The 25585-nt window shown below is 29.1% G+C and overlaps 6 protein-coding genes across 6 annotated transcripts; 1 reads left to right on the top strand and 5 right to left on the bottom strand.

The window, feature by feature from the left end:
- Positions 1 to 89: 89 nt before the first annotated feature.
- On the bottom strand, positions 90 to 1688 carry LOC132919398 (rRNA N6-adenosine-methyltransferase METTL5). Its single transcript, XM_060980984.1, has 3 exons — positions 1582 to 1688; positions 755 to 1124; positions 90 to 674 (listed from the first exon to the last, which is right to left on the bottom strand). The coding sequence occupies exons 2-3, from the start codon at positions 993 to 995 to the stop codon at positions 274 to 276; spliced, it is 642 nt and encodes a 213-aa protein (XP_060836967.1). The 5' UTR covers positions 996 to 1124; positions 1582 to 1688; the 3' UTR covers positions 90 to 273.
- LOC132925101 (SOSS complex subunit C homolog) lies at positions 1005 to 1791 on the bottom strand. Its single transcript, XM_060989526.1, has 3 exons — positions 1764 to 1791; positions 1582 to 1688; positions 1005 to 1124 (listed from the first exon to the last, which is right to left on the bottom strand). Exons 1-3 carry the CDS (start codon positions 1789 to 1791, stop codon positions 1005 to 1007), a joined length of 255 nt encoding a protein of 84 aa, XP_060845509.1.
- Positions 1792 to 2131: 340 nt separating this feature from the next.
- LOC132919341 (pseudouridylate synthase 7 homolog) lies at positions 2132 to 7090 on the top strand. Its single transcript, XM_060980897.1, has 12 exons — positions 2132 to 2610; positions 2681 to 2783; positions 2845 to 2948; positions 3013 to 3104; positions 3173 to 3317; positions 3477 to 3582; positions 5191 to 5391; positions 5621 to 5777; positions 5862 to 6065; positions 6131 to 6522; positions 6589 to 6740; positions 6817 to 7090. Exons 1-12 carry the CDS (start codon positions 2526 to 2528, stop codon positions 7029 to 7031), a joined length of 1956 nt encoding a protein of 651 aa, XP_060836880.1. The 5' UTR covers positions 2132 to 2525; the 3' UTR covers positions 7032 to 7090.
- A 21-nt stretch (positions 7091 to 7111) lies between these two features.
- On the bottom strand, positions 7112 to 12979 carry LOC132919408 (zinc finger protein 486-like). The gene is made up of 4 exons (XM_060980995.1): positions 11427 to 12979; positions 11171 to 11329; positions 9903 to 10072; positions 7112 to 7282 (listed from the first exon to the last, which is right to left on the bottom strand). Exons 1-4 carry the CDS (start codon positions 11467 to 11469, stop codon positions 7112 to 7114), a joined length of 543 nt encoding a protein of 180 aa, XP_060836978.1. The 5' UTR covers positions 11470 to 12979.
- A 145-nt stretch (positions 12980 to 13124) lies between these two features.
- LOC132919349 (dual specificity protein kinase splA-like) lies at positions 13125 to 18160 on the bottom strand. Its single transcript, XM_060980911.1, has 3 exons — positions 17971 to 18160; positions 16250 to 16328; positions 13125 to 14661 (listed from the first exon to the last, which is right to left on the bottom strand). The coding sequence occupies exons 1-3, from the start codon at positions 17992 to 17994 to the stop codon at positions 13334 to 13336; spliced, it is 1431 nt and encodes a 476-aa protein (XP_060836894.1). The 5' UTR covers positions 17995 to 18160; the 3' UTR covers positions 13125 to 13333.
- A 3260-nt stretch (positions 18161 to 21420) lies between these two features.
- LOC132919390 (uncharacterized) lies at positions 21421 to 24785 on the bottom strand. Its single transcript, XM_060980971.1, has 7 exons — positions 24481 to 24785; positions 23898 to 23973; positions 23735 to 23813; positions 22774 to 22897; positions 22607 to 22693; positions 22462 to 22509; positions 21421 to 21996 (listed from the first exon to the last, which is right to left on the bottom strand). Exons 1-7 carry the CDS (start codon positions 24538 to 24540, stop codon positions 21751 to 21753), a joined length of 720 nt encoding a protein of 239 aa, XP_060836954.1. The 5' UTR covers positions 24541 to 24785; the 3' UTR covers positions 21421 to 21750.
- Positions 24786 to 25585: the final 800 nt, after the last annotated feature.

Here is a 25585-nt window from a genome sequence, read left to right as displayed (position 1 = left end):
AAATTATCTGAATATTTTGACAGTGGCAAACATCTAGAATTATTATTTTATTTAAGTTTAAAGAAGTAATAAAATATTAAAACATAATATACATAAAATATTTAAGGTTTATTTCTATATTGTATTATTGTATTATGTTTATTATACAATGTAACATTATATTTATGTTAATTATACATTCATCAATTTAAATGTTATGCTAGCTGTTGAGCTAGACACTTTATTTTATATAAATGTGTATTACACAAAACCAGATTAAAAATGATCATCTAGTTATGGTAATACAAAACGTATTAAATCGACTTCCACGTCGACAGAATTTTGTTTATGAAATTTATAAGACGCTGGTAGATCAAATCTTAACTCTGCAATAACCTTAGAATGAACACCCAATTGTTTTGCCATGGCTATAACACGTTTTCTTGTGCTTGTTTTATGGAGTGAATATACAGCTTTAGTAGCAAGACTTAAAGCCATTTTTAAGAATACTAGATCAGCTCCCTTTTCTCTTGTTCCAAAAGGTGGATTCATTATAACAGTATCAAATGCTTTAAGTTGCATATTTTTATCAATTTTTTTTACATCACATAAAATAAAATCACATTGACCTAAAAGATCACGATCAGCAGCATTTTCTACACTCAAAGATAGAGCAGATGGATCTATATCAAAACCTACAAAACAAATAAAACATACAAAATGATTATTTTTAAATATCCTAACACTATAATGTAGACTGTAGAATAAATATAACCTGCACAATATTGAGCACCTAACAAAGCGGCACCAATACTCAATACTCCTGAACCACATCCTAGATCAGCTACACATTTACCAGTAATGTCACCATACACGAATTGAGCTGTATGCAGAACACAAGCGGCAATATGAGATGATGTAGTGTATTGTTCTAGTTCAATTTTTGGGTTTTCAAATGTTTCAATATCTTCAAGTGCATGCTGTAAATGCTTTAACTTCATTGTTCCCGCCGCCATGATTGAGTATTATTTTTCAATACGAGGTAGGACAGGAAGTATAGAATTACCAAAGGCTGAATCTGTGGTGATGAAGAATCCTGCAGATTGCAAAGCTTGGGCACGTTGAAAGTGACTATCAGATGTTCCCTAAAAACATTGCATTAATATTAAAATTAGATAAACATTTTAAATATAAAACATAATATTTTTATTATTTTAGGAACCAATATCAAAAAGTACTATGAGCAATCAATATTAAGATTATCAAATACTGATATTAATAAAATAATTATACCATACAGTATATTATAATAAAATATTGATAGATAAATAATGAATGAAGACTAAGTATGATGAACAGTTTCATAGGTTTTAAAATAAATATAACTGAAAACTTAATTAGTATGGATATTTTTGTGTTAATATATTATGTACAATATACCTATAGAACCTTTGTTCGAAAATGTCAATAAAATTATTTTTAAACAAATACTCAAGTATTGAAACATCTATTAAGAATGTACATAGTATAAGTAACATTTATGTATAGTATAATATGGTATATGATCGTTGAACTAGATGAGCTGAAACTAAATTGTCATACCGGAGTTGTAGGATGAGAAACTGTTGGAGGAGTTGGAACAGCACCGGTTTTTAATAATATCTGTTTCTTCAGTTCCAAGTCTTCGAGTATCTTTCGATTTTGTATACCTTAAAAAACATTAGAATATTTCAAAAATTATCGTTATACAATTTTAAAATATATAAAAATAGTTATATAAATACCTCTTGCGTTTTGGGCTGGAAAAGACATTACCATTCACAACTAATATATTTAATTAACATTAAAAACAATGTAGATGAAATTAAAAAATTAAAGAAGGATGTGATATAATGTTGACAGTCGACCAATGTTCACTGATAACTTTTGTCAATTATAATGAGTAGTGAGTCTGGAACTTGTGGTGATTACTGATTGCCGAATACCGATTGGTCGGGACTGGAGAGTATCTATCAAGTTTGAGTATCAATGTAGTATGTACCTGAAACTTGGTTCATAAATGTTAACTTATAAAATATGTCCACCGCTATTATCATTTATCATATTACACAAATGATAAATTTTATCACCATAGATATATTTCTATGATTATCACCCCCAACTTTTATACTCACATGTACGAGCACAGTGAGAACAATATTATTATATTATCCAATATCCATGCGAGTCACGAAAACAACAGACTACGGTAGACTGCATGAGATCTTATCGTGCTCTCAAGACAACGTTATTACTTATTACTTATTTTTAAAAATCTGATTTAACCTAAAAAATCGATTTTTAAATTTTACGGCACCCCTCCTTTTGACAGATAATATTGTTATTATTAAATTGTTGTGATTATCGTAACATATATTTTAGTTTTCAAACATTTTTATCGTTGCCAAACAGTGTTATGATTTTTTGAAATATTTTTAATTATTTAATTTTGTTTTTGTATAACAGTTGATTTTTCTATTTGACAAAGTTTTAATTTTAATTTTAAAATGAGTACTACGGTAGATGAAGAATTTAACAAAAATAACATTGCAATTAATGAAGCTAAGGATGATTCATTCCAGAAAATTTCTCGTATAATATTACAACTCAATAAATTAAATACTTTTAAAAAATAATCTAAAATGTTTCTATGCTTTCTCAGGTCCTGTAAAGACAGTATTGTATGAAGGACTTCAAGAAAAGGATGTAGGAATTACAGAATTTACATCATCTATTCCTGGGATTTCTGGTATATTGAAACACAGGTGAATTAAAGCACAATTTTTTTTTTATTCAGTGTTAATAATATAACAATACACGTTTTAGGTTGTCTGATTTTCAAGTGAATGAAATTGCGTTAGATGGAACTGTTGTGCGACTTACAAGTCGCACTGTTCCAGAAAAGGAAGCCGAAGATCCTAATTTGGAAGGTAATTCATAAAAACATTAATGTATATTTACTTTCAAAATCTTAACTTATTGACTGTGTTTTAGATGCTGTTGATGAAACTGGTTTATGTGAGAAATATTCAAAGGATATTGATGAATTGGTAGAATTACAGAGTACCAAAAGCATTGAAATCAATGTAATTCTTATAATAATCATAATGATAAATATTATATTTTTATATTGATTTATTAATCGTTTTTTCAGGTAGATGGATTAACTAAAGAACAACGTAAATCAATACATAATTTTTTAAAATTCAAGTATGGTAGTAAAGTTAGCACTAACACTAAAAAAGATGATCAGAACAAACAGTTTATAGTCATAAGATTATCTACACTTGTTAAAAATGGTTAGTTATAATATAAGATAATATGATTATTTTATTGTACTTTGAAAAAAATGAAAAGTTGAAAATATTTTAGTACTTAAAAATTTGGATTACTTAGATTAATTTTAATACTTTAGTGTTATTACGTGTCACTTAATATTATATACATTTTTTTTTCAGATAGACAAACATGGCCTAAATCTAGACCTGAATATCTCCATTTTGCATTACATAAATGTAACATGGACACAACAAATGTTGTGAGCATTCTTTCAAAACAAATGAGGTAATATTTGAATTTTTAAGATTTATTTTGTATAAATATTATGCATTATTAGATTTAACATTATTATGTATAAATTGTATAATTAAATCCAGTGAAAGCTTATGAATAGGTGCCTGATGCTTATACAAAAACCATATTATTCTATTATTTCTATAGTCTATATAATACTTTATAGGCAACTATAAAAGTAAAATTGTTATCTTTTACAAAGTGATGTGTACAGTTGTTGTCATATTACAGCATTTGAGACTTGTTCAACTTTCATTATTTCAATCTTCATGAACTTGATAAAAACTGACTAATTAGGAATGTAGAATGGTGCAAATTTAATATATGAAATGTTGATGCATAGATGTTTAGATATTTTATCCATGTTACTTAAGTCATTCATAAATATTTTGTTTCGGTTTAAGAATTTGTTATGCATCTGTTGATGGAAACAACTTTTTTTTTTTACAAAATCTTACTATTCTTTATTTTATATTTATAGTGCTTACTAAGAGTATTTAAGCACACTATTTATTTTCTCTATCTCACTCACCAAACACAACATAGACAATTTATCTTTAGCAGAATCAACTATATGTTGTTATGTTTAGTATTAGAGTGAACAATATCTATCATTATAAATTAAAAAAATTATCTTTGTTCTTACATTTGCTTTTTTTTAGTACTTACATTTTTATGGGAGTTATGAATTATGAAATGTTACAATTTAGAAATAATATTATATTTTAAAATTTAAATATTGTAAAAATGGCAATGTAATATAAAACTTAATGTTTTTAACTTTAAGTTGTATAATAGGTCAATTTACTCTCATTCTAAATCTAACAATAAACAGTTGGTCCTCTGAACGCAAATTTGCTATATAGCACTAACATCTGTTAGTGCCCTTGCACTACTCTGTTGTGCACTGCCTTCTATTTTTCTCGTGAGCTGTTACTATAAACATTTAAGAACTCATAAAGGCTGAAAATTACAAATTTGTATTAAGAAAACAACACATTCACATATCAAGTTGTCTCTATCTTGAAATCTTAAAATTAAACCAAATATGTATTCAGCAGAATCTATTTTGTATTATTATTTTCAATATTATAGTGACACAAATTAGGTAAGAATATTATTTAGGGTAATTTTTAGACTTATTGATATTTGAATTTTAGAGTTAATATAAGTACTTTAAAATTATAATATTTTAAATAGTTATAATTATTAATGCTTAATTAATAACTAATTTTAAAATTAAAATATAAATATACAAGATGCTCTAGAATCTAGATAATATTTTTTACTTTAAATTTGATAAACCAATTTACTATAATATTGAAACTAACACAAATCAATTCTTTAAAATGCAGATTTAATGTCTTTTAAATTGTATCTACTACTTCTAAAACTCAGATGTTATTAAATAGTATTGTTAAATATTTCAATTTAAAAATAAATAAATAATTTAATTATTTTAATTAGGTTAAAATTGTACATTATTTATTTAAAAATAATTGAAATGTTATTATTGTGTTATCATTTTATCAAAATATAATATAATTTTAATGTTCTAATATATAAATAAACATTTATCAACATTTGTACTTGTTGTAGAGTGAAAGTTAATACAATTAAACATGCTGGCACAAAAGATAAACGTGGAAATACAACTCAAATGTTATCAGTTCGAAAATTAAATGCTAATAGTGTAGCGAAAGTTAATGCCAGAAATATATGGACTGGTAACTATGTATACAAAGATTCTACACTTAAATTAGGTTCCTTAAAAGGAAATAGGTTTCGCATTGTTCTAAGGTAATTTTTATACTTTTATTTTAAAATTAATTTTATTTACAAAAAAAGAAAAATGATAAATGTTTCTAAATAACAGTCAAACAATTTAAAATTTATTTTTATTTTTCTGTACCTTTATACTTTGTTTATGATGTATAAATAATTGTATTTATGGCATTAAATTACATATAGTTTTTTTTTATTTTTTTTTATTACAGATAGTTGTTTATATGATTGTTTATTATTTTAGAAATATTAAAGGAAATGATGAAGAAGTATCTAATGCTATTGAAATGTTAAAATTGCACGGGTTCATTAATTATTATGGTTTACAAAGATTTGGTAGCTCAGTTGTATCTCCCACCTATGTTGTTGGAAAGTCCTTGGCTTGTGGTAACTGTGAAGAGGTATAAATATCATGTATATCATTAACATTGTTTACTATATCAAAAATACTATGTATATTTAATGTATTTTATTTTCTTGTTAAGGCTATTGAGCATATTTTAAAACCTAGACCGCTGGAGAGTGCCTTTGAGAATGACACTGATCGTGCTAGATCAGTATGGTGGAAAACTAGAGACCCAAAGTTGGCTTTAAAAGAATTATCCAAAAAAAATTATACAGTTGAAGCAAAAATAATACGATCATTAGCTTTTAATGGTCCTAAGGCTTATGTTAACGCTTTTCAAATTGTAAGAAAACTAATAATTACTAGGTTTATCAATATTTTTTAATTTCATTATTATGAATGTGGTAGATTCCAAGAAACCTGGTATTATTATATCTTCATTCTTACCAAAGTTTAATGTGGAACAAGATTGTATCACAACGTATTCAAAAGTTTGGTTTGAAGCCAATTGTGGGTGACTTAGTGTTCAAGGACAATGAATCAAAAGAAGTACTTGAAGTAATTGATGGAGAAGAAATCAAAGAAGAAGACGAAGAAGAAGAAACTGATGTAAATAATGTAAAATTTCCAGAAGTTGAAACGATATCAGAAGAAAATTTATCCAAATATACTATTTTCGATGTTGTGTATCCATTACCAGGTTGTGATGTAAGTTATCCAACAAATGAAATAGGAAAATGGTATATTGATCTTTTAGCTAAAGATGACTTAACTTCTGAAAAACTTTCAAAGAAAAACAAGTAAGTTTTTTATTCCTTATGAAGTTGTGACATTACTACTATCTAATTAATATGTTTACTTTGTAGACTGTTTTCACTGAAAGGCACTTATAGGTCTATTGTATCTAAAGCCGAAGATATAGTCTGGACTACCATTAATCATAATGATTTAAATGATGATTTGTTATTGTCTGATATTGAAGTAATAGAAAATAAACAACCATTTATTTCTGTACCAGGTGATTAATAAAATAATATAAATATTAAATCTTTATAGTATAACTTTAATAAATAAATGTTATTCTTTTATTATAGATGGTTCTTTCAAATCATTGTCAATCGAATTCTCTCTGCGCCCTTCCAATTATGCTACCATGGTTGTAAGACAAATAACAAAACAGGACACTTCGTCTCACACACAAGCTTCATTGTGCAAAATTTCAAACAATAATAAACGAGACTTTATATCTACAGAAGAAGAGGATAACACCAGTAAAAAAATAAGACTTGATGTACCCACAGAAGACTAAATTAAGACATAATATTTTGTTATATTTACTAAATAATATAATAATATCTAAAAAGTTGATTATTGCCATTATGTTTTGGTTTATCTGTGGCATGTCTTGGCATGCCTTTCCACGTTGATTTTTTTTCCAAAACCTCGGCCACAAGTTTTGCAATTGTACGTCCATTCACCAGAATGTGATGACATGTGGGCACGCAAGTTCCCCGGAGTTGGGTAAGACTTGTCGCATGCATTACATTTATGTGGTTTTACCTGAAACCATATTGTCACTTTGGTGTATTATATTTTTAAGTATAATTGATTGGTCAAAATATTTCTAAAACTAAATATAATAAAAAAAAAAAAAAATTTAATACATAGGTGTCTATTATAATTTAATGTTATAATAGTCTCATCAGAATAATATTTTAGCTTTAGCTGAGAAAATGGTAATTGTTAAAAAACGACAAAATTATTATTCTTAAGGTATATAAGAACAAAAATTGTAATTAATTTCAATTTTAATTTTAAGATTAATTGCCAATAATAGAAAATTATGTCAGGATTATTACATTATTTTGATAGCAATTGTCATTTTTAACCCTATGGTCAAACCACAAAATAATGAATATAACATATAAACAATATAAACTCTCGTTTTTTAATATTGTATTATTATTACAATATCTTTTTAAATTTATTAATTGTTTATTATTTTTAAATCGGTATTTATTTATATTTTATACTTATTATTACTTACTTATTTATCCGTTATATTTTATTATTAAAAAAAAGTATTATTTTTTGTTATTGATCGTGGTAAATATAACGTGTGAGAATCATTCAAATTTATTTAGAACTTTCAAAAGTAAATCAATGTCCTTATCATTTTCGATAGCAAATACACATAAATATGGGAATAGTATGTATATTACTGATTTTAATAATATTGCAATTTTCAATTATCCACGATATATTTAAGTTAAACACTTTTTTATGTTGTTGAAGAATTGCTATTTTCCCTTATTTAGATATGAAATTTTAAGGATTAGGCCAAAACTTAGAGGTACCTATTGACGATTTAGAGTTAACCAAATTCAACTGTATAGGTATTGTGTTTGTATAATTAACAATATTCAGAATATTTCTTATACATACGAGTAGGTACATAAATACACAATATTGATCTACGAAAGTATTTTGATTGGTTATTCCGAGATTTAGTTGGTCAACTCAAATTTTGTTGCCGTCGTTTCGGTGCTATTAATAATGTATTATTTTATCTATCCAAAATCCAAACCTGAAACCCAATGAGATTTATGAATAGGTAAAATGTACCTACTACCTATTCAAATTTTTAGTACATACTACAAAGTATGTATGATTTATCTATTATTTAAAACACAATTTACTTATATTTAAATATATTAGAATATTGTTTTGTGACATATACCTATATTACAGTTATTCAAGGTTTACACCAAGTCAACAAAACAGCAATATTCTATTTTCCGAAAAATAGGAGACAAAATACAAACATTTTTTGGGACATTATCCGAAGTGGTGTAGGTAATAATTTTCGTGTTTCTGGAGATATTTTGGATTCCGTTCAAAAGAGGTAAACACTAAAAGTTCAAACGGTTTCTGTTTTGTTCCTGTTTCGACAACATTTGTCTTACTGCCTTACTGGTGTCTGGTATAAAGGTATAAGCGAGTTTTAATACAACATCCGATAAATTGTATTTACGAGTATATAGGTATCGGTATGCATACTGTTTTGTGTTTAATATATATTATACGAGTACTTACATATATGGTGTATTAAACTAATATTTCGTCTGGTATATATGTTTAATTTTGTCTTTCTGTTGTAATGAAAAGTTTATATTTTGTCGGATTACTGAAAACCTAGAATTGCAACAATGTACAGGTGACAGCTCCTATAATGCGCATTGTATACGTCACCGCGCGCGGGTATTATTACAAATTAATATACCGTCGTCCGTCACATCATGATATGTCATAATTCAAGTAGGGACGACTTTTATGCATTAACCATCATTACATATTAAATTATAGTTTAATTTAAATTTTTCCGATGTAAAATTTTAGGTCAAAATACTTATTTTAGTACCTATTTACTATATTTAAACAGTTACACATCACTACGAAAAAAAAAATTGAAACGTGCAACTTTTAACAATGTATGTAAATATTAGATTGTTTTTTTATCAAATAACACTCATTATTTCAAAATCTATTAACATTTTTGAAAATATTTTTTTTTAGATAATTTCTAGTTGAAATATAACAACATTTTTTAAGTTTTTTTACTTTTGAGAACGATGACAAATATTTTTAATTTCATATTCAGGAGTAGAATATTTTTTGGAGTATTTCAATACCGTAAAAATCGAAATCCGGAAGAGTAGTTTATGAATTATATTAGCGGAGTAGTAAATCAACATTTTGTAAGGTGCCTAGGTATACCGTATACATCAGTATAATATAATCACTAGGGAAATACTCAAATACATTCAGAAGTGTTATTATTTTGGTGATAAGGTGAATTTAGAAATGTAGGTAAATAGTATTTTTGGACATTTCCTAGACAGAATTTTTTAAGAAAACATTAAATACCTAACATATTTTATTTTCAATTTATCAACCCCAATACAGTGAATTATTATTTTAACTCTTATAAACACCTCAAAAAAAAGAAAGAAGTTTTTTTAATGTGTTATGAACAAAACTATTATAAAAAAACATATTATGTCCGAAGGTACACCACAATCCGAACACTTCGAACTTATGTTATATACGTTATAAGACAATATCTACTCAAAGTTATAAATTTTTTGAAATATTTTGACCTAAGTGAACATCCGTTTACTTTGGAATGTGTCATTCTATGGTAGTACAGGTTCGAACTGGCTGTAAACGTTTTGCCGCAAATTGGACATGCGTGTGGCCGCTCGCCGCTATGTATGCGTTTATGTGTGTTCAATGCGCTGGACGTGGAAAACGCTTTGTCGCACTGGGCGCAAGCGTGAGGACGTTCTCCTGTGAACAGACGTGCGACGGCAAATCATTTAAATTTATCGACTATTTATTTGAATAGGTAATAATTATGAATTATTCCCAGATTAGTAATATTTTTATAGCCTTATTAGGAGGTTGCTAATCAGCGGTACATTTAGAAATTTTTTTTAGGGGCTTATATTATTTATATATTCAGTAAATTAATTATAAATTAAATATTAAATTATTATAAGAATAAAATATATAATAAAAAACATGAATATTTAAAAAAGTAGTAGTTCATTGTCAGGGTGGGAGGGGGAACGTGCCCCCGTGGCCCGTGCACAGTGCACAAGAGATCCGCCACTGATGCTAATAATATTTTCAGTTGTCACAATCGTCGTTTTTTCTAAATTGTTTTTCACAGATGCCCGGAAAATTTTTCAAGTTTTTATTTGTAAGTACAGTAAATTATCAATATTATATGTACCCAGGTATCTGAGCCCTGAGGGTCGATAATTTATATGAATCACTTTAATATATTATTTGGATTTCATTTTACAGGCCAAGAAATCAGCCAATTAGCAGAAGTGGCCGTTAAATTACAAACAATTAAAATAGGTGGCCGTAGCCGCGTAGGTATTAATATTGTAATTAATAATAATATTATATTATAATTTATATTAAATCAATCAGTTTATTACCTTGTAGATTGTAAGTGTGAATAATATATAATTTTAATAATATGTAAAAAATATTAGTGGGGAAAACCGACAACGGTTCCCATTAAAAACGAATAATTTTAGTTTTATAAACTTACAGAAAATCTTTCTCTGATAAGTTGGTAGGTAGGTACATACATTTTTAATTTTTAACAAAATAAAAAAACAAGCAACATTATAGTTATTTTTTGTGTAAGTACAATAACCAATATAAGTATATTTAAAGAGTTGTGTCTCAGAATGTATCAAAAACGTTTATAGCTTATAATGTTTAACAACATTTAATAATCCTCCGTAAAATACAAGAATAAAAATTAAATGAGATTTTGTTTATAAGTTTAATACAATGTTTAAATAAGTGAATCTAATAGTTTTTTCCGTAAAAAAAAAAATCATACATATTATATTGTCATCTCACCTGTATGGGTTCTTACGTGCCTTTTTAAAAGCGACGGCCGATCAAAACCCTTCGCGCAAACCTCACAAAACAATTTGTATGGTTTTTTTGACTTGACATGACGCGACGTCAAAGCACTCCTTATCGACAAATCCAATGGTTTTAAATCGGCAGAATCATCTTAAAAAAACTCGCGATATTAAGTTAATGTCATTTATTTTCACTTACGCGGGTAATTTAAATAGGCATATATAATATCTTATATTTATACACCTACCTATTAATCTTGATCTACAATTACTTTTAAAATTATCACACATTTTTTTTAAGTCTATATAATATCATGTGAGTGAAGACTACCGACACCTTCTCGTGATCCACCGTACCTACTTTCACGAAGTATACACACATACACAAGAGTCAATAAATCACTTAGATACATACCTATCGTAAACACCTCATACGCCAATGAAAAGCTCTTTATAGAATGTATAATAACTTATAACAAATGGTTCTGGTCGGTGCTTAACTCTATTTTTTTTTCCAATTTCAATAAACTATAATTTACTGTGTTAAACAATGAAATATATATAATGGTATAATATGGGTCGTTCACAAAACCTATTCTAAATATAAAATACTAGCTGTCCCGACTCCCGACACGGCGTTGCCCGCGTATTGCAAAAATATTGAGGGTCTTAATCGAGATAAAAACTATCATAACACGGTGTAAACAATTTCATTAAGATCGGTTCAGTAGTTTCGGAGTTCATCCCGGACAAACACAGTGACATGAGATTTTTATATATAAGATAGTACTTTCCAAAAAATTGATACGGCAATAATAACGCGTAAAAATATTCGATTCAAAATAATAATTTTAATTTCAAAATTTAAGGGAAACAAAAGCAAATAAATAAATAATATGAAGAAATTATAAAATTCACATTAAATATAATTTTGTTTTACTTTTGAAAAACATCTGAATATTACCCACTCAGTATTCAGCAATTCCCAATAATAACAAAAAATTGGTTGTCACATTATTTTATACTCAACCATCTTATCTCATAAGAAATAATTTTATTATCTGAAAATACCCGGGCTAGTATACAAGACTTAAATTTGTAATTTTTTGTTAATTTAGGTTCTTATTAGACAACAGCCTCAATCTCATCATTTCAAGCGTATCTACAACATACTTGGTCGATAAAAAATTAATCATCGTTATATTATGTTCCTATACGCGACATCTTTAAGTATAAATAAGCACGGAAGTACTCGCTTACTCTATTATTGTTATACTTATTAGATAGACTACAGAGATCAGAAGTATAGGTATGCGATGCGAATCACAAGTGTAAGAATTTTTTTTATTATTTCAATATGAAAGTCTTTTTTGTTTTCATTTTAAATACGTTTAATACAAATTAATTACATGGAATGTTGTGTATAATATATGACATTATAATATAAAATATATAATACCATCGTAATATTAATTTACTGGATGATCCATTTAACGTAGCACATATATTAATTATTATTTCAAAAACTATTTACGTAAATATTTTTTAAAATAATTCTAAGCCGTTAAAAACAACGTTTCTCTATACAAATAGATTTTTATTATATTTTAGCGTTATGACTAAAATACTAAATATTTAATATATTTTTAATTCCTTATTCCAAAACAGAATATTTTTTGGAGTTTTTTAATATTATATAAAAATCAAATTTTCGAAGAGGAATTTATCAAATAAAATATATATCTATTTAAAATATTGATGAGCAGAGTGGTCTACCGTTGTAGGTACCTCACAAAATGAAGGTCCATTACTCCGTTCATCTAAACATTAAATATACTTTTAACTAAATACTCGTTCGAAATTTAATTTTTATAGACAAATGCTTCAAGTAATATTGTGTTTGGGAATATCAAAATGTACATACTGTCGTTAAAAAGAAAAAAAAATTGATAACATTAAAAAAATGTAATTTGTTTTTCTATAGTAATTTAAAATTTCATAAAAGAAATATTTTCGTTATTGTTTAAAACATTTTTAAAAACGTTAGTTTTTCTGTAATAATGAGCGCTCCTTACGTCATGATAAATTGATCATCCCGTGCATAATATCATCGTAACGATTGAGCGAGTGTGGCGGTATTTAATCATCACGGGTATTAGTACCCGTGCCTGACGCTCCATTTGAAATTTCCGCTTTTGTCCGTCTTAACGAAACTGTAAACGGGTTTTCGGTCGCCGAAACGGTCGCCGTCGCTGTGGTCGATCGCGTCTGAACTGTCGGCCGGCTCCGGTGCCGCGTCGCGGAGCTGCCGCTTGATCCTGAACGAACTGTGAACCACGTGGTCGGCGACCGTGCCCTGCGACAGCGGCCCGTCAAACTGGCCAGTGAACGGCATTTGGAACGGGTCCACGTATTGGTGATGGTGGTTATGACTGTTATGGTGCTGTAGTTGGTGCAAATGGTTGTTGTTGTTGCTGTTAAACCGGAACGCGTTTGGTTCGGCAAACGAAGGCGGCGGCCGGAGCGGCTGTTGTTGAGCGGTCTTCGGCGTGCCCCAATACACGTTTTTGTTGGACGCCGACGGCCGTATGACGGCGTCTAGCGGCGTGAACTTGGTGTTGGTCGCTGCGGAGCCGTCAAACCCTCCTCCGCCGAAGAACAGAGATCCGCCACTTGGATTCGGTGGGTACTGTTTGTTGTTGCGCACCGAACCCGCGGCCTCCTGGCCAAAATCTTGCTGGAAGAACGTCTGGCTACTGGCGCCGGACGGCTGTTCCGGGACGCCGGCGAACGGGGGCGTGAGTATATCGTTCGCGTCGAAACCCAATTCCCAGCGACCGCCGTTTTGTTGCTGTTGCTGGTGGTTGGCCGCGGGGTCGTTCGCCTGCAGCGTCGGCGTGTACGGAGTGAACTGTTCCAGTGGCGGGTTGGCGAACGTCAGGCTGTGCACCTGATTGCTGGGAGACGACGTCTGAACCGCGATCGAACCCAGTGGCGTCAGCGGCGGCGGCGGTTGAGCCTGGGCCGAGTGGAAACCGCCCCCACCGCCGCCGCCGCCACCGATGCCTACGCTGGGCGTGAACGGCGACGTGTGCACCGGCACGGGCGCCGACGGTGCGGTTAACGGTACGAGCGGCGGCGGCTGCGGCGCTTGCACGTTTTGGACGTGCGACTCTGGCCGGTTCAGTGGTGTCGATTCACCGCCGGCCGGTGGCTGAAAGCTCTGCAGCAGCTGATAGTCGGCGTTCGGCGGCGGAGTCAGATAATCGATAGGCGCCCGGCTGTCGGCCGTCAGGTCTACCGTGGACGCCAGGTCCGCGGGTTGCTGCATCTGGCCACCGGTCTGCACCGATTGCAGTGGCGGCGGTGACACGGCCACCGTGAACATACTTTGCTGGTGATGGTGATGTTCTTGCAGGCCTCCGATCCGGGCCACGGTGTGCGACTGTACCGGTACGTTTTGCCGGCGAGCTCTCAGCACACCTGTTAACGTGATGCGTCAAGTGTAATATTATGAGTGTATAATAATAATATGTGTATTTCTTACTAGTGAACGTATAGAAAACATTAATATTATCATATAATAACAGACATATTTTTAATTCAGCGCAATGCTTTGTCTGATTGAAAATATTTTAAATGGTCGATATCGACGAGTATACTCCACGCGTTGAGTACGAATCTGTTTTTATAATATTTGTATCGTTTCACTATATATCGGACGTAAATTGGGTAATTTTTATTATGTCACACGTGTGAAAATAAATAACGAATATCGGTACCTACCTAATTTATTACTACATTAAATATAAATTAGTATAAATAATGTGAAAAAGGAGTACAGACCCGCTTTAGGTGTGTTCCTGTAGAATTTTGTTATTTTTATTTAATGTAAATTTATTTGAATATACGTTTGTTTTATTCATTTGTGTACTATTTTTGCTATCAAAAATAAAACTTAATCACACTTACGTGGGTACTTATGTGGGAAGGAATAATAAAATGTCGTTTCAGATATTTACTGTGCTATACCTCGGTCGTCATATTCGCGATATACCCATAGCTAGGCATATGTCTTTCAAAACACAATTTTTTACTTTGACCGGCGCAACTAGGAAACATAGCAAAATAATCGAACATGCCTATCCAGATATAATATTTTACAGGCACCTATAAAATATATACCCTTATTACTATATCAAAAAATGATGATCATATAATATGGCTTGCAATATAAATGACTTATGGAATAACGTACGCTATACACCATAGTGGCAGTGATGGTGGATAATATAAACCCCGTGAATTTGTACTTGTACCAACATGTTAATATAGGTACTAGTGTACTATTATATACATAACATTATACATGAATACGCTATTTTACGTTGCGAAAACTGCAGCGACGGCCGTTACATAAAATCCAGTCTCGTACGCAACAATAACGTGACATTTTATTACACAAAATTTTTTGACTACCCCATAAATGTGAACCGCCAGATTTTATTACGTGTCCGCGCACAACTATATGCAGCTGGTCATTGTATATTCGTTTGGGTTTTATAGCTTCTGGGGGTTCTGGTTTACGACGTGATTGCTGCGTTAAGGTAAAATTGATATGAGATTTTTTGAAACATTTTATGATTTTATTTAAAGTTAATCGGTGCAGGATGCAGTTAGTATATAAGTACGTTACTTCGTTGTTTTTTTTACCAAACATTTAGAATACAACGTAAATGCGTAGGTATACTTTTCAACGAATAACGTATTAACGCAAGTTATGGTCATTATAATAATAAAATTAAAAAATCCAAAGTTTATGTCAGCAGTGACACGTGGGTATATATTTTAGTATAACGCCAATATTGATATTGATCTATTACATATATATTGCAATAAAATACAATATATTATTTTATATATACCCTGCAACGGCTGCAACTATATATACATCATATTATTATAAGCAATATTAAATTATAATATATAATGTATTATGACATATAGCAATAATGGTTATGTAGATATAGTAAAAAAATAGTAATAAAAATAATAATGTGTTTAGCTATACCTGTCTTGAAATCGCGTTCGATGACGTATATCTTTTTGACTTCGAATAATACCGCGACGGATACGGTCGAGAGGAACACCTGTAAAAATATACATGCATTTGATTTTCATTAAACGTGACATCTGAACAACGGCGGGTACCTTATGAGATCAACATGGTCGCGTTATTGTTAATGTATTTTTTGTGATTTTATGATATTATATATGTTTTCGTTTTGTTTTTGATTACGTAACAATACCCACATGCTCGAGCGGATCAAAAAGAAAAGGAGGCCAAGAAAACATATAACATGTTACTTTTCTTTATTGTCCGTTGATTACCTGGTGCGTTTTTTCCCTACATGTCCCCGCCGTATTCTTTTCATCTGAAAACCGTCACTAATATTGGGCTGATACGCAAGGGAAAGTGCCATCAATGTGACAAAATGACAAAAAAAACATCATATTTATATATATATATATTATAGCTGATGTGAATAAATATATAACATATAATATTATTATGTATGTGTATGGAATGGGGAAGGACAATATTTTTAGACGAGTAAGTTAAAAATTATCGCCAAATTTGTGAACCTTACATCTCATATGCCTTGGTAAATCTAAATATTAGGTTTGATTTTATTGTTTGATGTTAATTTTATATATCAGTAAAATATAGCAATATAAAACTACACGTGTAATTTAGTTGATTCTACACGAATTTTAAATACTTATAAAAAGTAGAGGATAAAATTTAAAGTAATTAACGAAAAAAAAATGTTAATAACAGGGATTGACATTAAGTTTAATGATACCTCTTAGCCACCACAATAATATATATATTAAATAAAAGTATATTTTTACTCTTTTCTGAGATTTAAATAACAATATTTTAATCAACATAGAATTTAAATTGACAAATTACATTGATATAAGTTTTAACAACCATCAGTTATTTACGACACGGCCATTAACTAATTTTTACGTTTAATTTCAATAACAGATTAAAAAATAAATAAATCAGGCTTTAAAAAAAATAACAAAAAGAGATTGCTCAAAGAATCTTAATACCTAAAAATAAATGTACTTTTTGTCATAGTTTAATCAATCAAGCAATAATTTTTATTTTTTTTATACCAAAAATATGTTAAGGTAGGTGATTTTAAAGAATTGTCAAGAATAATGGTTTTTATTAAATCTACTAAAATAATAAAAAAGTAGTTAATTTTTTAGTAGGTACGTTAAAAATATTACCTGTTAGCATTACAATAGTATACAAATTATAAAATTTCAAATTCAAACTGTCTCGAAATCAAAATTATCTAATACTTTTAAATATAGTGTGAGTGTAATATTAACTGTATAACGTATATAAACTGCATTAAAGTAATATTTAATACATGGGTATAGAATACATAATATGCTTATTAGAAATACTAAGCACTAGAATTCTAAACAATCGACTTAGGTAATAGAACTGCACAGTTGATGTTAGTTTGTAGAAAATATAATATAATATAAACAATATATTTTTAAATAGTATATTTATTTTTACTGTATTAGGAAAATGAATATCATAAACTGTTTTGTATGTATATTATAAATACACCATATTTACATTCTAACAATAAACATTTTACATGGCATACCCAAACTTCAAATATATACAATAGTATTGTCAATATTTGTACGACATATTATATTTTCATTCAATTTTGGAAAAATACTTTATTTACTTACCAAACAATAATAGAAAAACTGCATTATTAAAAGTGTTTAAAACTATTTAAGAACTAAGTTAAAAGAAGATATAATAACTGTATAAACAATATTAATATATGTTACTATTAAAATAATGTAGGAGGTATAAATTATTGTTGTTGGAGTAGATCACTATTATTCAGTTGCTTCGACGTGTGTCTACAACGTACAGATTGACTTTTTACTGTGGTTGACATTAGAACCGTCTGGGCTGGTTTCTCCTGTTCCCCTCCACGTTACGTTTCAAAAGAAATATATTTATTTGTTATTGTATTTTATCATGAAAGAAATGATATTATTTTACAATTATAATGTTCCCACCTCTTATGAAACAATCAATTTAAATGTCAAATCGTATTCATTGTTAGATTGTTAGCACACAGACTCCGATCTATACGATTTATTTAGTTATGATGATTTGTGTATGTTGTTAACACAAAGTTAATCGATAAAGTTCATTTAATTTGATTTTAAGATAAACCTATTACATCTAGGTTAGTTTCAAATACATAATTACGTCATAGATAGACGACAAATGATAATAATGACAATTCAATATTTTATTAAATAACGAAAGTATATTACCTAAACCTATAGCGAAATAACTTCAATTAATAAACAGTTGTCGGTCTGTGAAATGTATTATTAATTATCGATCTTAGGATCGAGCAAAATATTAATTAATATGTAGTAACGACTTTTTAAATTTATTTAAATTTAATTTCTAAATTATAGCTTTTAGGTATTAAAATTTGACATTTTAAGACAGAGTTACTAAAATACGTTTATAATCATTATCATATTAAAAAAATATGTTTAAAATGTTAAATTACGCAATAATTATTTTTCTGAATGTTGTAAAATAATAGTCGTGTATTGATCTGTAAATAAACACTATATTAAACTTATTTCCACTAATAATAATTGTATTTTACGTGAAGACTGATAATTTAATTAAAATGCTTATAATGATAATGCACCATTATTCTGAAACTATAGGATTCTGGATGACCAAGTTGAGATGATAATTTCACACCAGATATCTGCATTACTGAATGTATCCTGTGCAGATTTTTTAAAAATGCAATTCAAACTCCTCTAAAAATAACAGAAAAGTTTTGCATATATTTAATAAACGTTGAATATTTTTCGATAAATTTAGCTCCACCTGGAATCATTTTATGAACGCAATAGCTTATAATTAAACATTTATAAATATAGTAAGTATACAATTTTAAATATTTGTGAGTACTTATCTATCTGCCTATTGCTTTTATTATTAAGTTACGTATTAATTAATAATATTAATATATGATGTATTTTCAGTTCAGATTTAAGTTACATAAATATAATATATTCTCAAAATAACTAAAAAATTATTTATGAATGTTTTAAATTCAATAAATGCTAGTTATAGTACCTACAAAAAATTTAACTGATTTAAATATATTGTGCCCATATACATGACTAAATTTTGTTGTCATGTTTTACTTAAAAGCACATTAAAATAAAAAGATATCAAGTTACAATAAGACACGTAGTTACGCATCGATAATATGAAAGGTACCTACTACCATTTATTAAATAATAAATGTATTATATTATATATTTAAATAATTGTGCTACTAATTATATATATAGATAGGTATTACGTATATAGGTAACGTTTCCAATTATTTTGATAAACTATCTGTCACGTTATAGTTTCTTTGGTTGTAAACGCTTATAGTATACTACTTACATAAATATAGATGAAATAATATTCACTAGTGTCAAATGGTTATTGTTATTTTTCTGGTCTAATTATTAAAATTATGAATAGTGTATAACAATAATATTATTGTGTATATAAAAATACAAGCCTTATCGTTTCTTACGAAATTATATTTGTTACCCTGTGTGCATTTTAATACTATATAATATATTACTTATATACAATACTCAATGTATTGTTCACGTTCATAACGCAAATTAAATATTTTCGTTCTAATTTATTTTCTAACTATTAAACCAGTACACATAACAATTGTTAAAATTATAATCTCACTTTGAAATCGTAGCAGACACATAGATATTTAAAAAAAATAGTATTTATCCCCTTATATGCATATTATTTTCCATTTGTATGTTCATTAATTTGAATGTATAAGGATATGACTATAATAGGTATACTTATAACTTATATATGTTATAACTATATATTTTTATTTTAAATTATGTATAAGTACCTAAGTACTTACTTTATGACTTATAGCGTGATTGATTTTTGAACCATATGATAGTATAATATAATAATACATCGTACTCTCCTTGGATACGGATTATCGGATCCAAATTATAATCACATTAGTACAAAAAAAATTCAAATTTTTCAGTGAAAGTAACCTTTTTTATCGTGGGAAAAGAGAGTCAAACAAACGGTGAACATGGGCTACCCGTTACAACATTAATTAGGTTCCTATATTTTTTTTCTAAGTGCCAACCATATCAAATAGGGTTATACAAAATAAATGACCAGGGCCCATCATTATCTGTATTGCTCTTATTATGTGCAACTAAATTATGAACGAATGAACAATGTCGTTTATAACATAACTATAGACGACCGGTATAATAATAATAACATAATAGTCGTTACAAAATACCAATCAATACTCAGTTTTTGACAGAAGTTTATGTAATGGACCAAGTCTTCTGCAGGTTTTAAATATTACATTATATTTTTTAATATAATATGTCGCACTGAACACTTCCATCATTGTTATTATCATAAATTACTTACCTATACAAAGTATAAAACATATTATAATTCAACGAGTTATTTTTCTACTGGCTGTCAATATTTTCAAACGACCAATTATATATTCGTAATAAAGCGTTATAAAAATACAAGTTGACATAAAAAGTAATTTTTCGTTTAAAATTATGAATATTATGATTAACAACGTCTCTTTACCTATTTTCTTTCTTGTAAATTTTCACATTTTGTATAATAGCCAATAATCGAACTGACTAGGAGGTATTCAGGTATTCGCTCAATTTTAATATTGATAAAATGTGAAGAAACGATTATAATATAATAGGATAAACGATATATACATCGAATCACGAATTTCAACACAGCGATATCTACTCTAAATTGTATGAAAAAATAATAATTATTCGCTTAACCTATATCATATGTTAATTCTTAAATCTTAAGCAAACCTACGAAACATTATTGATTGTTTAGAAAACGTATAATTTAATTCTAATTGTCTTAGTTCTTGACTTAGAAATCAATACCAATTATATGATGATTAGGTTTTCTCATAATTAAAAAATACCTTTCACTATTTTTATGTTATGTAAATTATTAATAATACAAATTTATTTGTTTATTGCATTATTCAAAATTTAAGTGATTATTAAAAAAGAGAAAACTTTAACAAATCATTTTTGGTTTATTAATTACATTTTACTTAGGTAGGTACTGCCAGAATTATTCCTACTTGTTTTACTTATCCTATATATTTGTTTTCCTTAAACTTGTTACATTTTATTTTTTTACGTGTTCTGAAGCATAAATATTTTATAAAATTAATTAATTAAATAACATTAATTTAAGAGTTTAATAAAACAAATTTATAAAGAATAGGCATATTAAAAAAAAAAGCTTTAGTTAGTTGTGTATATAAAAACAAAGTTTAATAACCCATGTAGTTATCTCTAGTTTTTATCGTAAAATGTATAAAATAAAATAATATTTTAGATAAATTATTAATTTTTAATTGGTTTCAAAATGAATTTATTTCCCGTGGCTTCGTCCATAACCACTCCAGTCTTCATGTCAAAAACTAAAACAGGAGCTGTTTTTTTAGTAGAGCTTCCTATAGTTGTCGGCGCTGCTGATGGTTCTGCTAATCGTTTTGGATAGTTCCGTACACTTTTAACGGGTTTCTTGGATTTATTCTTAAGGAGTGTAATCGTCATTGGCTTATAAATTACGGGTCTCTGACGGCTCTCCTAAATTTAAAAATGTATTTTATTATGTTATGTATTTATATAGGGTACAGTAATCGCCAATTTATATTTTTGGTTGCTTTTTAAGAATTCTAGAAATCCTCTGGTGCCTTCAAAATGTAACGTATAATATAATATTATATGTTTATCCCAAAACAGTAAAGGCAAAATAAAAAATGAAAATAAAAAATTAATTTAATTAACTAACAAAAATAATAAATTAAAAAGTGTGTATTATTATTTTGCCTACATGCGGGTCAAATAAAGTCTGACCACTGGCCACCATTTAGCGACCTCTTATGAAAAGATTTTAGTAAAAAAGAAAAATATAGTGAATTTTTTAATTTCTGTACTGAAAAAATAAATAAATAGATAAGCCCGATAGTATGTTATTGTGTTACGTCAAAGTAAATACATGAACTAAATTTATATTATTAAATTGTTAGTAATAATACATATCGATTTTACCTGTCCGTATTCGATTTGGGCAGGTTCTTCGTACTGATCGTTTTTTTCCTAAACAAAATAATAGATTATACGTCTATTGGTATTGTTTTCAACAATATCTATAATAATAGTTATAAAGAAACAAGTAATTATCTCATAATCTCACGTTTTCGTTGGATAATTCATCAGCGCCGCCGTGGTTTAAGTCCCAGTACTGTTCACCGTAACTGCCGTCTTTGTCACCCCATTTCACCTGTTAAATCACAACACATATTGAACATTCTACGAGAACTATAAATATATTATCACTTTTTTTAAGAACACCAAACTCACTTTTCCTTGGTACCGTTGAGCGTCGAAATCCTTTTTCTCGTACCTCTGTTCCCAGACATTTGGATCCTCGAACACGTGTCCAAATTCTAATTGTTGGGGTCCGCTTTGCAACGAATAAACATCCCTAACATAAAAAATATATAAGTACTCGATTAAACGGCATACTAAAATTGATATTTCCATATAGTTCACCGTAGTCGCATGGTATCAATTAATACGCGTGGTCAAAGATTTTACTGATTTTTATATTAATTTTCGTTTTTTTGAAAAAAAAAGTTTTATTGGTAGGTACTTTAAAGTATAATTATGTTATTATAATGCTTATTAATCTAACTTTTTTTTTATAATAAAATATATTATTTTTTCAAGATACCTTTCTAAACAAATTTATGTTTAATATTGAATACTCTTTTTTTTTTTATTAATTTTTAAAATTGAATGGTTTAATGGTTAAATAAAATAGCGAGGGTATTCTGATAAACTAGTGAAGCACTGTTCCGCGTCCACCAAATTTTAAATGCTATTACTAAATAATAATAGAACAAATTATTCGATTTTAATAAACATTGTTAGAAAAATATTCTACTTCAAATAATTGAAACCAATTATAAATTCTTCAAATTATTTATTTTTGTTTTCTATAACACAAAAAAATTTTACTTGAGAAGATTAGTGAAGCCGCATGGAAATACATATCCGCGATGCTCGCATGAAAATAATGTATTTATTATTATTTTGGCGTTTGCAGATCGTTACGTATTATAGTTGTCTTATGTAAGCTAAAGGGGGTTTGTATTTCCTCAGCCACCGTTTCACTTTTATTTTATAGTAATAACTACACATGCAATACACCATTTCGTATCACAGGACTTCCGACACGTTAATTCGAAATAAATAAGGTATATATAAATAAATATATATATGTAGGTATATATATATATGAATCGGTTCGGTTGCTTACATGAAATGTTTGTTTTCCGCATCCTCGTCTTCCGCTTTCTCTCGCAAGTGCGTGTCGCCAACGGTGTCCCTATCGCTGCCTGTTAACAATAATATTTGGCCGTGTTATGCACAGTTATTATACTAATATTGATTTGTATATTATATTGTCGTTGGTCGTTTACCTCCGGCTGCATATCGATCCTTGGACACGTGATCGACCACTGTGATGGCCGTAGTTACACCATAATAATAGCACGTCTGCAATAAAACCATATACATTAATCACAGTAGTGGACTATGAAAAAAATTCAGCCTAGGAAAATTTTTTGACCGGCCCTTAAATTTGTTTCGTGGAGGATATATTTAGTAAATTTTAAATGCATATTTATTTTGAAGTCTTAACAATAATATATTGTTCTCGAAATAAGTATAATAAACAAACAAGAAACTCGTTTTTCGCACTTAATAAAAACAGAATATTATATAATGTTAAATTTAAAAAAAAATTGAATATAATTTTTTATCAATTTTAATGTTATTTAATATATTTTTCTCTACAGCCGTAAGTAGGAATGTCTAATTATTATTTTGTATGAATAGCCCGCTGCCTACTACTATTATAGCCGCGGCCCACGCCAGGAAAAGTCTCGATATCCCGCTGGCATAGTCGCCGCCATCGACTCTACATAAGATAACTATAATACTTAAAAATATATCTCTATAAAAAAATACTAATATATTTTACGATAATTATTAAACACTCACCGACACCAATAGCAGACAAAAATAGCGTGGACTGCAGATCGGCCCGACAGGGGACGTCATGTTTTCACGACGGTCTTATTCGCTGTGTTATCCACTCGCGTTCGGCGAGTCTGATATGGTTATTATTGCGTATAGTTATATATATATGTATATAAATATCGTATTGGTATTGGTATTCGAGTTTTTGCGTACTGCACTGACGAGGTAAGTACGAGAAATCGCCGAAATCGATCGTAGCGAAATCCGTTCCGATTATCAGCGTCGTGTCGGATTTCCGCGTGTCTATAGCGGCCCGCACACTATATACTATTATTATTATATTATTATTATTATTATTACTATTATTATACTGTACGCGCTGTGCACAATGTATAATATTGCCACCGCCGTCGTCGTAAAATCGAAACGCATTGTTTCATGTTACACGGCAGTTTTCCGATGGGGACTCACCGAGTGTGAGCCCGCGCCTTTTTCCGCGTGCAGCAGCCGCGATTATTGCCGTTATAGCGGTTTGCGAAAACTGCAGTCGTTGTGGTCGTGCGGTCTGCGCTTAGAACTGTAGCAGTGTAGCTGTACAATAATATTATAAAGTGCTATACGTATATTGTGGTAAGGTATCTACTTACGAGTTGCAACACGTAATAAACAATACGTATACATTATACACATTGTACTGCAGTATAGTGCAATGTAGTCCACGTGAATTATGTTTAGTTATTATTATAGGTTATTATTAGGTAAAATACGAGACGCCGCTCGATTTGCCCTATGGACTAGACAACTGCACATATTGCAGTATATATACACATATTAAAATATTATGTGAACATTTTAAATTATGACATACGAAATTATACGTCCTAAATGTACTAGATTTTCGTCGAGTCATGTCAATGATGCCATTATAATTGTTGTCTGATTCGATTGATCCAGACCAGATCAATGCGGTAAATACATATAAATATTTATATATGTGTGTGTGTGTATCAGCGAGGTAATATTGTGTGAATATAATAAATTATGAACGGGTGAACATTTTAAACGATTAGTTATTATACACGATTGCGTTATAATATACGAATGCAATGTCAAATTGTCGTTTGTC

The sequence above is a fragment of the Rhopalosiphum padi genome, chromosome 1 (assembly GCF_020882245.1).
Source record: "Rhopalosiphum padi isolate XX-2018 chromosome 1, ASM2088224v1, whole genome shotgun sequence".
NCBI lineage: Eukaryota > Metazoa > Arthropoda > Insecta > Hemiptera > Aphididae > Rhopalosiphum > Rhopalosiphum padi.
Note: the sequence above shows the minus strand (reverse complement) of the source record. Positions and strands in the feature narration are given on the sequence as shown.